Source organism: Mustela lutreola, chromosome 2, assembly GCF_030435805.1.
Source record: "Mustela lutreola isolate mMusLut2 chromosome 2, mMusLut2.pri, whole genome shotgun sequence".
Classification (NCBI taxonomy): Eukaryota; Metazoa; Chordata; class Mammalia; order Carnivora; family Mustelidae; genus Mustela; species Mustela lutreola.
In genome coordinates this window covers 214,733,458-214,749,198 of record NC_081291.1, presented here as the reverse complement: position 1 = coordinate 214,749,198, position 15,741 = coordinate 214,733,458, and the positions used below count along the sequence as shown (strand labels likewise).

General features: G+C 45.6%; 1 protein-coding gene and 1 long non-coding RNA gene across 3 annotated transcripts; one reads left to right on the top strand and one right to left on the bottom strand.

The window, feature by feature from the left end:
• Positions 1-3,046: 3,046 nt before the first annotated feature.
• Positions 3,047-9,646, bottom strand: KCNE2 (potassium voltage-gated channel subfamily E regulatory subunit 2). 2 transcript variants are annotated; one of them, XM_059164660.1, is made up of 3 exons: positions 9,474-9,646; positions 6,358-6,811; positions 3,047-3,746 (listed from the first exon to the last, which is right to left on the bottom strand). In XM_059164660.1, exon 3 carries the CDS (start codon positions 3,732-3,734, stop codon positions 3,363-3,365), a length of 372 nt encoding a protein of 123 aa, XP_059020643.1. In that variant the 5' UTR covers positions 3,735-3,746; positions 6,358-6,811; positions 9,474-9,646; the 3' UTR covers positions 3,047-3,362. The 2 variants fall into 2 exon arrangements, with proteins under 2 accessions (XP_059020643.1, XP_059020642.1); XM_059164659.1 differs by lacking the exon at positions 6,358-6,811 and having other exon boundaries at positions 9,474-9,642.
• LOC131825339 (uncharacterized) lies at positions 4,938-14,530 on the top strand. Its single transcript, XR_009351216.1, has 3 exons — positions 4,938-6,337; positions 11,122-11,239; positions 14,305-14,530. It is a non-coding gene; the product is annotated as an uncharacterized LOC131825339 (long non-coding RNA).
• The last annotated feature ends 1,211 nt before the right edge of the window (positions 14,531-15,741 follow it).

The following is a 15,741-nucleotide window of genomic DNA, read 5'->3' as shown; positions in this document are numbered from 1 at the left end:
TGCGGCGACGAAGGACACGACGTTAGGACACACCGAGGGGGGAGGGTTTAGTTGCGTCGACCAGCGACGTTTTCCCATAGAAAGGAACAAAGAGCGTTGTCCTGAGCGCTGTGAGGCTCTGCTTCGAGGAGGTCTCACCCCGAGCCTGTAGAAGGACGTAAAAGACCCAAGGCACAGATGAAGAAGCGGAGAGCTGAGACTTTACAGCGATTTCCCAGAGTTTTAAAGCCGGAAAGTGCCCCAGCTGGGACCTGGCTCTCACTGGCGGATGTAAACTCGCATCAGGGCAGCAACGACCATGGGCTCCTTTTCCAACCACCTGTGAACTCTGCTTGTAAGAAGGAAGTGGGGTTCAGATCTTAGGGAGTCAGTCATCCAAGCAGATGGAGCTCTAAAAGCAAACCCCGTCGGGAGTGGCAGGGGGATGAGCAGGGCGAGTTGTTTGGACAGCGGTCTTTGGTTGCCCAGTTGAAAGTGGCCAGCCTGGAATTTGGGGAATCAGTGCTAAAGTGGCAGGCAGGGGCAAGTGGTTTCAACAACTTCTACCCAACATGCTTCTAAACATCAGCCACTCCTCCCATTCCCCAAAAGTAAAGTTGGCTGATAGCCATCTACCTTGGCACTACTTTCAGCGGTGATAATAAAATGTACTTTCTTAGAAAAGTCTAAATTTCTTTCCCTTCATTTGGTTTCCTGTGTCAAAGATCAAGCCGGGCCCCAGTGAAAGCCTTAAGCATAGACTCGACTTTATTCAGGAACTACTGCAGTAGAGAAGAGGGCCCAGTCTGTTTTGATTTATGTAGTGGTAACAGGGCGTTTTAAAGAAAAAATGAAGGGTAGATTCAGTGGAGCAGAATCAGAGATGTGGATATTTACAAAAACCAGGGGATTACTCATTCTAATCTTGTCAATAGGCACTTATCTGAAATAGAGACTGTCTTTACGACCAGAAGCAATGGCGCAGGTTAGAGCAAAGTCCCCTGACTCGGTCGGGAGAGTTATCTCCTTGAATGCTGACATTTCAGAGACGAGACAGTCCTGGGTGGTAAAAGGTTTCTATCCCAAAGAGGAAGAGAAAAGATTTATAATTCCAAGTTTTCTAAAATGCCTGCTTTTAGAGGGGATTCAGGGAGCTGATCTGCTTCTCTCTAGGCTTTGGCTGGAACCAAGAGTTAATTCTCCTGGAAACTTGTTCAGTTTTCTCAGGCAGGCACTCCAAAGAGGTTTGGGGTCCTGTTAGGGATGAGACTTTGAGCTGTTAGAAGCTATGCTAGAGTTTGTTCAAGTCTCTTAGCGTGGAGAGGGGGACAAAATCATTTATGCCAAATGCCTGCACTGTTTGTAAGCCAAGGTTGAGGCCTCCTTGAGGGCCCAGAAGAGCCTGGCCAGAGGTTAGGGATGGAGATAGTCTTGGTCATGTGGTGGAAATCTTGGATCTCTGCCTGGATCCAGACCCAAGGCCAGGATTTTGTAGCCAGGGTGCCTAGTCTGGGCATACTGGGACAAATGTTCTGTGTGCAGTTGCATTTCTGGGTTTCTGATCTGAGAAAGGAGGCCACTCTTGCCCCATCTGCTCTGGGAATATAAATGGTTTTTAGTAACATTCTATGGAAGGCTTGTGTTGGCATAATTGCAGATTTGTTACTAGGAATCAGATACCTTGTAGATATCTCACTCTGGAGATAGAATCCTTAGGGTCAATGGGAGACTTCCTATAAGCATGCCTTGAAAAAGGGCTTCTTTCTTGAATTTTGTCTTAGTACCCTGACGCTTGAGGTCCTACTCACAATTTCTGTGTTTTGGCTGAGTAGATGGCGGAGGAGAAAGCCAAGCGGCAGGAGGTGGGGAGGGCACAAAGCCACAACTTCATACATCTATCCTGGCTCCGACTTCCTACTCTCAGTGACTCTGACACTGTAGACTTAGGCCTGCCCTTCCAACTCTGCTCCAGCTCTGCCCACTCTGTGCTGATCTCCTTTATAACCTGTCATGTTCTATCATCGTGACGTTTCTGTACCTGACCTTCTCTAATGAGTAGGTTGACTCCAGCTAAGGGAGTCTCATTCATCTCCACTCTCCTGGGGTCTGTGCCAGTGGCCCAAGTAGAGTAGACAGGTGCTAAATATTGCTTGATTTAATTAACAGATGAAGTCACCTAATCTGTGGACTGCATCTGTAATGCAATCTCTGGATGTAATGAACTGTTTCAGCGGACACGGGTAGTTCACTTTCTGTACCATCAGTCCCTTGAAACATAAGTGAAAACAAGTAATTATAAATGGAAGGAGATAAATAGAGTTGAAAGAATATGTTATTTATAAGGCAATGTTACAACTTTTCCTTATTTTTTCTAAGTAACAAAACAAAAATTTTTTAAGTAACAAAAATTTTTCTAAGTAACAAAACAAAAATTTTTTCTAAGTAACAAAACTCTCTTTGGAGAGTTAGTTTTCTGGAAAACTTTAAGTGTTAATTTAAAAATAGGTTTCTGGGGTGTGGGTGGCTCAGCCTTAAGTGTCTGTCTTTGGCTCAGGTCATGATCTCAGGGTCCTGGAATTCAGCCCTGCATCAGGCTCCCTCCTAAGCAGGAAACCTCCTTCTCCCTCTCCCACTCACCCTGCTTGTGTTCCCTCTCTCTGTCAAATAAATAAATAAAGTCTTTAAAAAAAATAAAAATAGGTTTCTGTTGTATTGCGTAGTTCTTAAAGATGCTACGTCTCCGTTGGGGACGATTTGCCCTTGTGAAATGTTTGTTCTGTCTTCAGACTTCCAAATAAGCAAAAATGTCAGGAAAACAATACCCATAAAGTAACCTGGTGTTTCTGTTCATTCATCACTTCAGACTCTGCATTCCTGAATTAATGAATAAACACTCTGATGTCAAGCCAGCGAGCGAGTGATGCGGTTTTGAACCACAGCTTCTGGATAATACAGCTGGGTTATTTATAAAGTGAATTTATCACATGCAAAGTCGTGTTTTGTAATAAAGAAGGTTTGTGATTTATTAGTCCCCCCCACCCCCCCTGCACTGCCATCACACAGGTCCTTCACTACAAATTTGACTTTATTTTCACTAACTTGACAACATTTGTCACAGTGGACATTGATTAAAATGCCATTAACATTGCCCAGAACTTAAAAGAGGTCTTCCACATAAAATATGGCTCCAATGAGCAAGTATAAATCACCGAGAGTAAAATGTCATCGATCTTGGTTGAGCGGCCACATGATCTCCGTGAAAGTTCTCCACAGCAAGCAAGGAACTGAGTGTCTCCTAACCAATGACAACTTGGGTTTGCTCCACAACAGGGCATCTCTTCAGACCCAGATATCAGATGTTGGCTTTGTGCCTATTCTGTTTCTCAAGGTCCCATTTTGAACCCTGCTGCACCCACGTTCTCGTGGAAAGTGGTCTTTGATTCTTCTAGATTCAAGATTTGACTCTTGTACTTCTCTTGCCAGTCTTCCACGATGTACTGGTGGTAGGGGTCGTTGGAGTGCTCCCGCCGCTTGGATTTCACCGTGCTCACCAGGATGGCTACGATGATGAACGAGAACATTCCGATCATCACCATGAGGTACAGGATGACGTAGTAGAAGTTCTCAGCATCGAGTTTGGCTTGTAGGGCTTCTTGCTCAGCTGTTGTGTTCCTGCGCCAGTTATCCATATAAGTAATAAACACCCTTTTGAAGACATCTTCCAGGGTCTGTGTCAGATTGGATAAAGTAGGCATAGCTCCCTCCTGCTGCAATTTGAGTGATAAAATAGATGAGCAAGGTGGAGAACACTGACTCTTTCTGCATTTGGCTACTTTAGGGGATAAAGTGAGGGGGAATACAAAGGGAGAGGTAATATTTCTTCTTACCTAGCTGGTGATTGATAGATCGAGTGCATTTTGTTGTTGTTGTTCTTTAAGTGTTGCGCATGCAAATTGATACATTTTTTGGATGCGGGTTACCTTACCATAAAAATTTGAGGGAGGGGGTGGCTGGGTGGCTCAGTGTGCTAAGCCTCTGCCTTCGGCTCAGGTCATGGTCCTGGGATCGAGCCAGCATTGGGCTCTCTGCTCAGCAGGGAACCTGCTTCCCCCTCCCCCTCTGCCTGCCTCTCTGTCTACTTGTGATCTCTTGTCTCTCTCTCTGTCAAATAAATAAAATCTTTTAAAAAATTCAATGATCAGTTACTTTAAGAAAATTTAATGGAGGATAAAACTATATATATATGTATATGTGTTAATTATGTGTGTGTATTGCTGGTGTGTGTGTGTAATTATTGGCTTAGGGTGTCATCTTTCCTACTCCACTGTCTTCTCCATGAGGACAGGACGCATATCTTCTTTGCCTGCCTTGGGACAGCTAATGTGGGCACAGAGCCCGACACATCAGAGACACGCAATGGATGCTGAATGAATAAATGGCTGTGCCGGGCACACGAGGGGCACTGGAAATGCAGAGATGATTAATGCATATGAGATTTCTGTCTGTGGAAGCTCAGGGTCATGGGAGAACTGCAAACAAACAGCAAGGAGAAGTAACAAAGAATTTTAAGAGGTCTGAACAAAGCAATAAGAGAGCTCAGAGAATGGAGCTGAACATGGTGCATTGATGGAGCAAACAGGTGCCAACAGAAGTGGAAGGAATGTAGGCAGGAAGAGAACCTGGGATTATCCAGAACCTACAGGTTTGCCCAGTCAATAAAAGCCTGAACAACCCAATAGTGTGTTTGCCTAATGCCTTTCTGAAAACAATGCCCCTTCTCTTTAACAGGGCTTTTGTTTCCTCTTATAAGAAGAGAGGTTTCCGATCTCCCCACCTGTGGAAAGGGCACAAGTACATACCCAGGTCTTTCTCTGATGCCTTCCCAACATTTCATTCATTGAGAATTATGGTAACTAAGTTAATAGATTTTTTTCAATCGTTGTATTAGTCCTGTTATTCCAAGAGCTCCCAGGTCTTTCTCTCACTCTTCCCTCCACCCAAAGCCTAGAGAGTTGAAAGGAAACTTGACAAATGAATAAGATTGCCCCAAAGTACATGCCAAGCACTTGTTCAAAGCAACATAATAAAGACTGCTTTCTCCTCTCTTAAAATAAAACAGTTTGCTGTGAGGAGTATAGCTAAGGTAGCTTTAATCCTACTCAAGACATCACAGCTGGCTCCTTAACCCTCCCAGAGATGAGATCTGCTTCATTTTGGAGGCGTTCACACTTATTTCATCAATCAAAAGACAACCCACCCCTCTGTGCTATGTCGGGGCTGGTTTTACAGGGATGATTCCTTCACCTGTAAGCGTTCTCACCCTCTTTCTGCCAACCCTTCTCCACTTCTTCATCCAATAAAGAAACTTGTGATTTCACCAGCTTGTTTATCTCCCTGTTTCTGCACCATCGAGAGAAAATCCAGTTTCCTTTTGTGAAGCCAAATAGAAAACTCAACAGAACATATAGACAAGTTAAGGAAAAAAAAAAAAACACACAGAAGCGCTAAGTGTACAGAAGGAAGGGCTGGTGGAGGGGTGGAGAAGTCCCAGGAGTGACTGATGAGGGAAATTTGGTCTGGGGGAGGCTGCTGAGCAGAGGCAGGCAGCAGAAAATTAGCCAGAATAAGGGGGAAATCCCCTTCTGGGCTGAGAATCAGCTCCCCTGCAATGTTTTTGCTAAGGTGCTGTCAAGATTGGAATTGTTCTAGTTATTTTTGCTCATCAGACAGCACTTTTTGGAAACTACTCCAGTAGCACTGGGCTGCACGGGGGCCCAGCCTTGGATCTGAGTCTCTCCCCAGAGAGGTGACAGCACTGCGAACTCCTGAGTACTCTGAGCTCATCTTCCCACACTGCCTCCCACATATCTCCTCTGTGGGCTGTGTCCTGTGCTCAGAATTCCACCAGTGACGACTCTGAACAGAGGAAGGGCAGGCGCAAAGGGTAGGCTCACGGCCAACCCCCTTCTGCAAATGTTTTCATCAAAGCAATGGTACCACCTGTGAAAAATCTAGGCCAGCGCCTGACCATAAGAGTGCTCCATTGTGAGGCCCCGTCTTTTCAGGGCTGTAAGAGAATGGGGACCTAGGAGAGCTGTGTTTCGAGTCTCGGCAAGGCCATCCAGGACAGGGTGCCTCAAGGGAAGCCTCGAGATTCCACAGCTAAAACAGGAATGAGCCACTTTCAGTAAGTATTGAGGGGAAGGGGAGATGGAGCCCAGAGGAGAGAGGAGAGGGCGTTGGAGTAACCTCTGTCTTCTAATGTCCCTGAGTCACCCTGCAGAGAAGAAAGAAATGCAATTTCTACAGGACAAAGGAGCTGAGTCTCTCCAGGCTCACACATAAAAATGGCGGTACGGTACGTTCAAACCCTCCTACCCTGTCTGTGGTCACGTCACCCACGAGCTTTTCCCCCAGGCTTCTGTCTCAGCTGGAGATCCTTTTCTGTGCTGCTTCTGCAAACTGCCACGCTTGTCTATTTGCTTGTTTTCAATTACCCATGTATTGTGAATTATTCATGTGATACTCAAAACCACTCTATGACCCTGGGATTTTCACCTCCCTTTTACAGACCAGGAAACTGGCGTTCAGAGAGCTAAAGTCATTTGGATCACAATTATATGGGAACTTGAGCTGCTGGGGGGCAGGGATCTACGGTTTTACTCATCTTTGTATCCCAGGGCCCTGCATCGTGGTTGGTACATCGCAGATCTTCGCCAAATGGTGGTGAATCAATGAATGGTCCTCTCTCACGTACTATGGGTTTCGACTGGAAACGACTAGAACGGTGATTCTCAGCTTACTTGCAGGAGAGGAGGGGATTCACGAATTCCTTGAAAAATGAAATTCAACAAACTGATTCTATTCTTCTCCCCAAAAGTATGCATGTGCACATACAAAGCTCCACATTCAGTTTCAGGGGACTCCTGGTCCCCTAGAGCCCAACCGGGTATCCCCTGTGACAGAATACCTTTGAGTTGAGGGACCTCAGTGCCGGATTCCCCTGGAGCTCTTTGGGTTTGTTTAAGGTACGAGCATAGCAGCATTTGGCATCTTGCTGCTGGAGCTACTACTGGTTATTTGTTCAGCTTTTCTAACATGGACGAAGGCTCATGGCAAAACTTCTCGGGGCCTCTGGGTGGCTCAGTCGGTTGATTTTAGCTCTGGTCATGATCTCAGGATCGTGGGATCTGGCTCTGGAGGTTCTCTCTCTTTCTTCCTCTCCCTCTGCCTCTACCCACTTACCTCTCTCTGTCTAAAGTAACGAATAAATCTTTTTTTAAAGATTTTATTTATTTATTTGACAGAGATCGCAAGGAGGCAGAGAGAGAGGAGGAAGCAGGCTCCCTGCTGAGCAGAGAGCCCGATGCGGGGCTCGATCCCAGAACCCTGGGATCATGACCTGAGCCGAAGGCAGAGGCTTTAACCCACTGAGCCACCCAGGCGCCCCACGAATAAATTTTTTAAAAAGCAGATTGGGAGGTGCTTCTTGATAAGACTTACTTATAGAGTGAAAAGGGCTCAGTAGATTAAGTACCTGGCCCCTGGTACCAGGGAGGTGAAAAAATTTTTCAAAAAAAGTTGAGTCCAAGGGTGATTCATATTTTGAACACTGTTGCATGAGATATGGTTGAATAGTCCTTTGTTTGTTTCATAACAAAGGAGAAAGCGAATTGTTGTGTGAAAGCAATTTTACTGATGGACATTATGCTGGAAATTTCCAATAGGCTTAAATTCTTGATACTCAGAATAACTACTTAACTGATAGATACTGATCATATTCGTTACACATAGTATCCCTCTCTCTGAGTAGAACACCATGGTAGGTGTTTAGTAATGTGAAGACCGTTACTTATGTTCTATTGAACCATATGAAATTGCCATTTCTGCATGTTAAGTATGGGCAGTGTCGGCAATTTCATATGGTTCAAACTAACATAGGGGAACCTATATTTTTAAGCATTTTCAATAAATAATTCTTAGTCAAAGAACAGGATGGGCCTCTAGAGATTATTTAGGCTGGCCTCCTCATCTGGCAGTTGCCGTAAGTATAGCCCACAGAGCTTAAGTCACCTGTCGAGCATCACAGGACTTACATGTTGGCCACGGCTCTGGAACTAGAAACCCAAGTCACCCAGGTTAGCATCCAGCACCCTCAGTGCTCTAGCAGAGGTCACACATTCCAGTAATGCCCCATTTCCATCGCCTGTGACCAGGCAGCTCAGCTGAGTTAAAGAAGTGAGACCGAGACCCCCGTTTCAGCTCCTGCACATCAAGTAGCTGCGCCCTATCTTCAGGACACAGAATGATCCCCTATTTCCAGCTGTGTTTGTCACAGGTGTGTGTCATTCACAACAAAGACAATCTGGACACTGTGAGGAAGGTAACACCCACTTGATCCCAAACCCCAAAGTTCTGAGTTCTTGAAAGATGGTGGTGGGGACCTGGCGTGGTGCCGTCAGTTATGCGACCTGTTCTTGGTTTCAACTCAGGTCGTGATCTCAGGGTCATGAGGTCGAGTTCCGCATCTCAGGCTCCATGTTCAGCAGGGAGTCTGCTTAAGACTCTCTCCCTCTCTCTCTGCCCATACCCCCATCAAATAAAAAAAAATAATAATAATAATAATAAATCTTCCAAAGGAAAGAAGGAAAGATGGTGGACCGTTAGCATCACCTGAGTCTAACAAGGAGCAAAGGCTTTTGTTGTTTATTTTTTTTGGTTTTTGTTTGTTTGTTTGTTTTTTTAGAGTTTCAGAGAGAGTGGGAGTGCATAGTAGCAGGGAGGGGCGAGGGGGGAGAGGGAGAGAAAGGATCTTAAGTTGGTTCCACATTCAGCACCGAACCAGACACAGGGCTCGATCTCATGACCCCAAGATACGATCTGAGCCAAAATCAAGAGTCAGACACTTAACTGACTGTACCCCCAAAGTCTTTCATTTTTTATATTAAGAATAGAAAAGGATGTGATTATCTGCATTTACCATGAACATTCCACCAAAACACTTTCAAAATTTTTATCAGAGCATGAAGAAATGAGGAAGGCAAACAATCCCAAGAATTAGAATAAGAATGAGGGGGACAAGGAGAAAAAGAAGAGGAAGTAGGAGTGCCTGGGCGGCTCAGTTGTAAGCGTCTGCCTCTGGCTGAGAACATGATCCCAGGGTTCTGGGATGAAGCCCCACATTGGGCTCCCTGCGCAGCAGAAAGTCTGCTTTTCCCCCTTCCGCTCCCCCTGCTTGTGTTTTCTCTCTCATTGTGTGTCTCTCTGTCAAATAAATAAATAAAATCTTAAAAAAAGAAGAAGAAGAAGAAGAAGAAGAAGAGGAAGTAGAATAAGAAGGAGTAGAAGGAAAAGAACAGAGAGAGAGAAAAAAGAAGAAAAGAAGCAAAAGCCATCTTGTACCAGGAAAATCACTCCTTTTATAATTTCTGGGAAGGGAAATCGATTGCTTTGTTACTTAATTTCTCAGAAACTAATTTGCTGTGGAAGCTTACCTAGGCAGTGCGTGGGCAGTACAAAATCCCCTGCTACAAAGCCAGGCTGTTCTAAACCTCCTGGTTGGTGTTGGCAAGCTCTCAGGAACTCTGCATAAATCTCAGCCTGCCAGGCCCCCCTCTGCTTGCAGCCAACCAAGCCTTTGTGAGCCGCGGTCTGCAATCTAGGCTTTTATGAACCCAAATATTTAATCTAATCTCACGTGGAAAGTTAAATACGGGCCGGCCTTTGGGAATTAACCTTGGTGCCTGATGGGGTGTACCTACTTGGAGGCTGGCATTGGGTAGAGGAAAATTCTCTCCTTGGGCCCCGTGATGCCAGCCCCAGCCAGGACACTGCCTGGCCACAGTGAGGCCCCCTCCTCAGGGAAAGGCTTGGTGGACAGCACTGTTCCCTGCAGGACTTGTGCCGAGGGCAAGCATCCCAGAGAGATGAGATAAACACGGCCATCTCTGGGAATGTGGGTTGAGGGGAAGGCCAGTATGCCTCCAGGCCAACACCCCTATGCTAACCACCTGCTCATAAACCTAATTTTATTTGTTTTTAAAGTTTTTAAGTTTATTTTTATTGATTTGACAGAGAGAGAGACAGCAAGAGAGGGAACACAAGCAGGGGGAGTGGGAAAGGGAGAGACAGGCTTCCCACTGAGCAGGGAGCCCCATGCAGGGCTCAATCCCAGCAGCCTGGGATCATGACCTGAGCCAAAGGCAGATGCTTAACCGACTCAGCCACCCAGGTGCTCCAAACCTAATTTTCTTTAAATACCCACTCTTTGAGACCATTTTCATGTGGCTTTAGAGCAACATTGTTATCTTACACAATAGAAACTGGCCACAATAAGGGTATTGTACAAAGAACACGGAAGCAAGTCCAGGGAATTATGGAAAGACCCCAAAAAAGCTAAATGCTCTCTGCTTACCAAAAGATCCTTTTCTATCATGGTGGGAGTCCTTGGAATTAGGATGTTATCATGTGTCCGGTCCTTCTCAAATGCTTTCATTGTCTTAGGCTCATGCAGTCATAACAACACAATGTAAGGGACCCTGAGCTTTACAGCTAAGGAATCCAGGCACAAGAATTCCAGAGGTCGGGATGACATAGAGGTAGAGCCACCTAACCCTGAATGGTGGCCACAGTAGTGACATACAACCAAAATCACGCCAAGGTCAGAGGGCTGCCCATCCCTCTGTCATATAGCTGTGCAAAGTAAGAGGACCTGTGTTTTACAATGGAATTTTGTCATCAAACGGTGATCTGAGCGATGTGGCTTGAGGTGCACTGGGTGGCAAGAGAAAAGTGGCTGGGATCTCAAATTATCTACAATTCGTAGTAGTTAACATAGTGGATGTGAGCTAAAGAAATGCAAGTTTCTCTGTAACTCCACGCCAGCCTCTCATGACGTCATATGTCCTCATAGATTGTCTTCACTGAACACAATTAGGCAACCTCAACCACACAAAAACGCTTGGATGGTCCAGCGGGGTGGAAAGCATCTCCATAGAAACGGAAGCCCTTCCAAGGGCTCCCAGGGACAGTCCACTGGGGCGACTCTGCCACCTGCTGGTGGAAGCGAGGAGCAGAGACCAAAGTCTCCCTCACTCCTGAACAGGTCTTGACCATTTAATTTGGTGTCTTGCCTTCTCCTAGGGCAAAGTTGAGGAGAATCAAAACGGCGTGCAAGTCTACACTTCAGTAATTTGAGGCCGAACTGGAAGGCAGTACATCATAGAGGCTGAGAGCTTGGCTTTGGAGGCTGACAAACCAGGTGAGCAAATTAGTTATATTCCCAATCTCTGGATTTTTTTTTTAGTATTTTAGAAGTAGGACCTTCTGCTGTTATTTTTAAGAGAAGGATGCAGAAGGACATGGCAGTGAGAAGCAGATCTTGAGCAGACCTCACCAAGGAAAAGAATATTTAAGCACTGTGTGAAGAGGACCTCCGTAGTGGTTTATTTTTAGATAGCTCCTACTTGTGCCCTGATACTCAATTCACACAACTGGAATGAGATGAGCACTGACAAAGTGGTTGCAGAAACGGAGTATAAACCCAACCCAAGCATCTGCTGCAGGCTGGGGAAGACAACGGGAGGAGGTCAGAGCTGTTTCATGTCTCCCCCTGAAAGGCTCCAGGCCACCTGGCCTCTGCAAAAGGCTCTCGGTAGATCCGCTCTGCATTGTCTCCAACAGGAGAGCAAAGTGGTATCTGCCAGAAAGCGAGTTTCATAAAAGCAAATGTTCTCTTTGAAAATCAAATTACAACCCACACCTTTACAGAGCTCCTCTGCCTACATATGGCATATGTTTTTAAAGCCCAGAGAGTTGAGTCTGCTTTGGGTTTAAAATTGGATGTGACTCAGTGCCACATCCAGCACTAATAAACCCAAAATTCCTTCGAAAGATAAGAACAGTGGAAGACTGTCTAGAATTGAACCTGCCTTTCAAGCTACTAGTACTGTTTTTAGGGCACCACTATGTTACAAATCAAAAGGCTCGCAACTGCTAGTGGCGAGTAACGGGGAATGTAGGAAGTCGAGTAATTGACTTTGGAGAATTTCAAGTCAGTCAATGTCACTCTGCTCAAACCGATCCTAGTAGGAGATAGCCCATGTAGGCTTTACCTACTGACCTACTATTACGGTGGGTAACTCTATGTCCACAGCCTCTTAACTTCTCCACACCCTTCCAGTATATCACAGTTTACAGTTCAATCCACATTCAGACTGCATTTCTATGGTGATGGAAATATTGTTCCTTGATGACCCAGTCACCTCTCTCCTATACAAATTTTGGTTTTCAAGGAGTAAATTATGATTTTTTTTCCCCTTTAATCCCTACCCCTCCATGGCTCCCATTCAGTCTACTTTCTTCAAGCCGCCCTCCTCCCATTACGCACTGCCCAACCTACGCCACAGTACGTGGCATCCCTGCCCAACTCAGACTATAAAAAAGACAAGGAAAATAAAGTAGGGGGACTGGTGACAGATTGGGAGAGCAGGAAAACACCTGTCTGAGAAGATGTCATTTGAAGTGAAGAAGAAGTGATCCGTGTGAAGATGTGGGGAAGAGCATTCCAGGGAAAGGGAACAGCCGATGCCAAGGTGCTGTGGTCAGCTGGATAACGGCCCGTCATAGATGTCCGCACCTTAATCCTTGGAACCTGTGAACATGTTTCCTTTGTGTGGTAAAAGGGACTTTGTGGTTGTGATTGGATAATAGTCTTGTGATGATGAGAAAATTACCCTGGATTGTCTGGGCAGGTCTAATACAATCACCAAGGTCCTCAGTAGAGGACCATAGGAGGGTCAGTTAGAGGTGATGTGAAAGTAGAGGTTGGTGTGGTATGAAGAAAGGCCACCACCCTTCTTCCATTAGGGCAGCCTAATTCCAGAAGAAGCAGGCTCTCCCTCCAGAGCCTCCAGAAGGAGCCATCCTACCCACACCTTGGACTTCTGACCACCAGAACTTCAAGAGAATAAATTTGTGTTGTTTAGGTTACTTAGTTTATGGTATTTTTTTATAGCAACAATCCGAAACTATTACAGATCCTATGGTGGAAATAGAAGAGCAGGGAGACAGGATCAGACTACAAGATGAAGAAGAGGTCAGAGAAGGGGACCAGGGGCTAGGTCCTCTATGGCATCAGGCATTCTGGACTTTATTCTGAAGAAGCTGGGAAACCAGTGGAGAGATTCATACAGGGACGAGCATGTGCTGATTTATGAGGTCCCTCTTAGAAGTGGATGAATGGGGACAAAGAGTGAAAAGTTGCTACACAAGGCAGTGTGGAGGGTCATCCAAAAAATTAAAACTAGAACTACAGTATGATCCAGGAACCCTAGGTCTGGGAATTTATCCCAAAGAACTGAAATCAGGATCTTGAAGGATATCTGTATCCCCATGTGCATTGCGACACTGTGCCCAGCAGCCAAGATATGGATCATCGATAGATAAATGAGTGAAGAACGTGCGGTGTACACGTATGATGGAATATTAGTCCACCTTTAAAGAGGAAACTCCTCTGTGACAACACAGAGACACCCAGAGGACATGATGCTGAGTGAAATCAGCCGGTCACAGAAAAACAAACACTGTCTGTTTGCACTTCTCTGAAATGTCTAAACTAGTTCAGAGAATCAGAGAGTAGAATGGTGGTTGCCGGGAACTAGCAGGACGTGGAGATGGGGAGCGACTGCCCAACAGGCACAAGGTTTCAGTCAGGCAAGATGAGAAATTTCCAGAGATCTGCTGTCTATCATGGTCCCTGGAGTCAGCAATGCAGTGTCGTGCACGTGAAGATCATTGAGAAGGTAGAGCATATGCTAAATGTTCTTACCACAGGAAAATCAAATAAAAAAATGAAGGAATTCTCTTCTGGTTAGCAACGTTAAGGAGAAAGCACAACTTTACCGAGTATCCAGAAAAGGGATGGCTCAGGGGCACCTGCTGTCCAGTTCTGGAGAATTCCTGAGGACCACTTTCTATTGTATGGTCCTTCAAGCTTGATAGGTTCCCCTCCTCTAGGGCTAGAGAAACAGAGTCTACACTAGAGGCTGCCATGTTCAGAACAGCCACACTGTGTCCCCACAATGCTGTCAAGCATGCGTGACTCATAAAGCTACTGAGTCCAGAGGTGTTCAGTTGTACAAAGCTGATAAAAACGGGCTCGTGCTGCTCTGGGTGGGAGAGCACTCCTTCCTGCCTGCCCTCACTGCCAACACCCCTCGGGAAGACTTTGGGTTGACCTCTTTTTAAATTTTGGTTTCAGAACATGATGAATACAACCATGCTATGTCTTTCTTGTTTATTATTTTTATTTTGAAATCATGATAGATTCGGAGGAAGTGGCAAAAATGCGGAGTCCCACCTGCCCTCCAGCCAGCCTTCCCCGGTGGTGACATCATACACAACCAGAATATAATATCAAAACCAGGAAACCAGGGGCCCCTGAGTGACTCAGTCAGTTAAGCCTCCTACTCTTGGGTTCTGCTCAGGTCATGATCTCAGCATCGTGAGATCAAGCCGAGTCTGCTTAAGACACTCTCTTCCTCTGCCTCTACCCTCCATGTCACAAATAAATAAAGCTTAAAAAAAAAAAAAAACCTGGAAAACGGATATTGATACAGGGCTGTCAACTAGCCCACAGACCAAATCCAGATTTCACCATTTTTAACCTGCACTCATCTGAGTGTGCGCGTGTGTGTAGTTCGATGCGTCTTCAACTGTTACGTCATCTGTGGAACCAACACCACCATCGGGGTAAAAGCTTCCCTCATCACCATTAAGAAACTAACCTTTCCACGTCCCCCTTTTCCACTTGCACCCCTTTCTTGTATCCCTATTCCCTGGTTGCCCTCTCTATAAATCTGCCACTTCTAGAATGTTCTATAATAAGTAGGATTGTACACTATAAAACCCTTTGAGATGGGCTTTTCGCCCACTCAGCGTGATTTCCGTGAGATCTGAGTGAGTTGGGTACATCCACGCTGCCCACTGACTTTTACTCCAGTCGACAGATGTTCAACACTCTTCTGCCGAAAGGTATTTGAGTTGTTTTCAGTTTTTTGCTATTGTGAATAGAGCTGCTATGAACATTTATATACAGATTTGGGCGTGAATGTAAGTTTTCATTGCTCTGGGGTTAACATTCAAGAGAGCGGTTGCTGGATCAGATCACAGAGGCATGTTTGGTTTGATAAGAAACTGCCGAATTAGTTTCCAGAGATCCTGCACCATTTTACATTCTGACCAGCAACGAATGAAAATTCTTGTTGTTCTATATTCTCACCAGCGAAGCTCTATGTTTTGTACCCAGAGTTATGAACTCTTGGGATTCTAGAAGATTAAAACTATAGGAGATTAGAACTATATTCTTGTGCAGTCTACTCCATTGATTCTGCTCAGGGAGGATGCAGATGTGGGGGAGGGGTCTGACCACCCCTTGTCCCTTTGTCCAATTCTTCTGTTACTTGTACCGCGCTCCCTGAGTCCCAGGCTCCGGCAAAACTGCCTCCACTTTACGACATCTCTGGAAACTTGTGAAAGGTCCTGCTCTCAGGGCAGGACCTGAGAGCCTTGTTCAAGCCCCAGGGGGATGTCTTGCCCCGAAAACTTGACCTTGTGCTTTGCTGCCATTGAAGAAACCAGGCTCCGGCTGCACCTTCCAAAGCGCACACAGCTCTCAGTGCATCGTCTTCCTTCAGGAAATTACTAACAGCACCGAAGTTCAAATACAATCTGAAGTTACAGCCCACAGCCCACTTCCCCAGG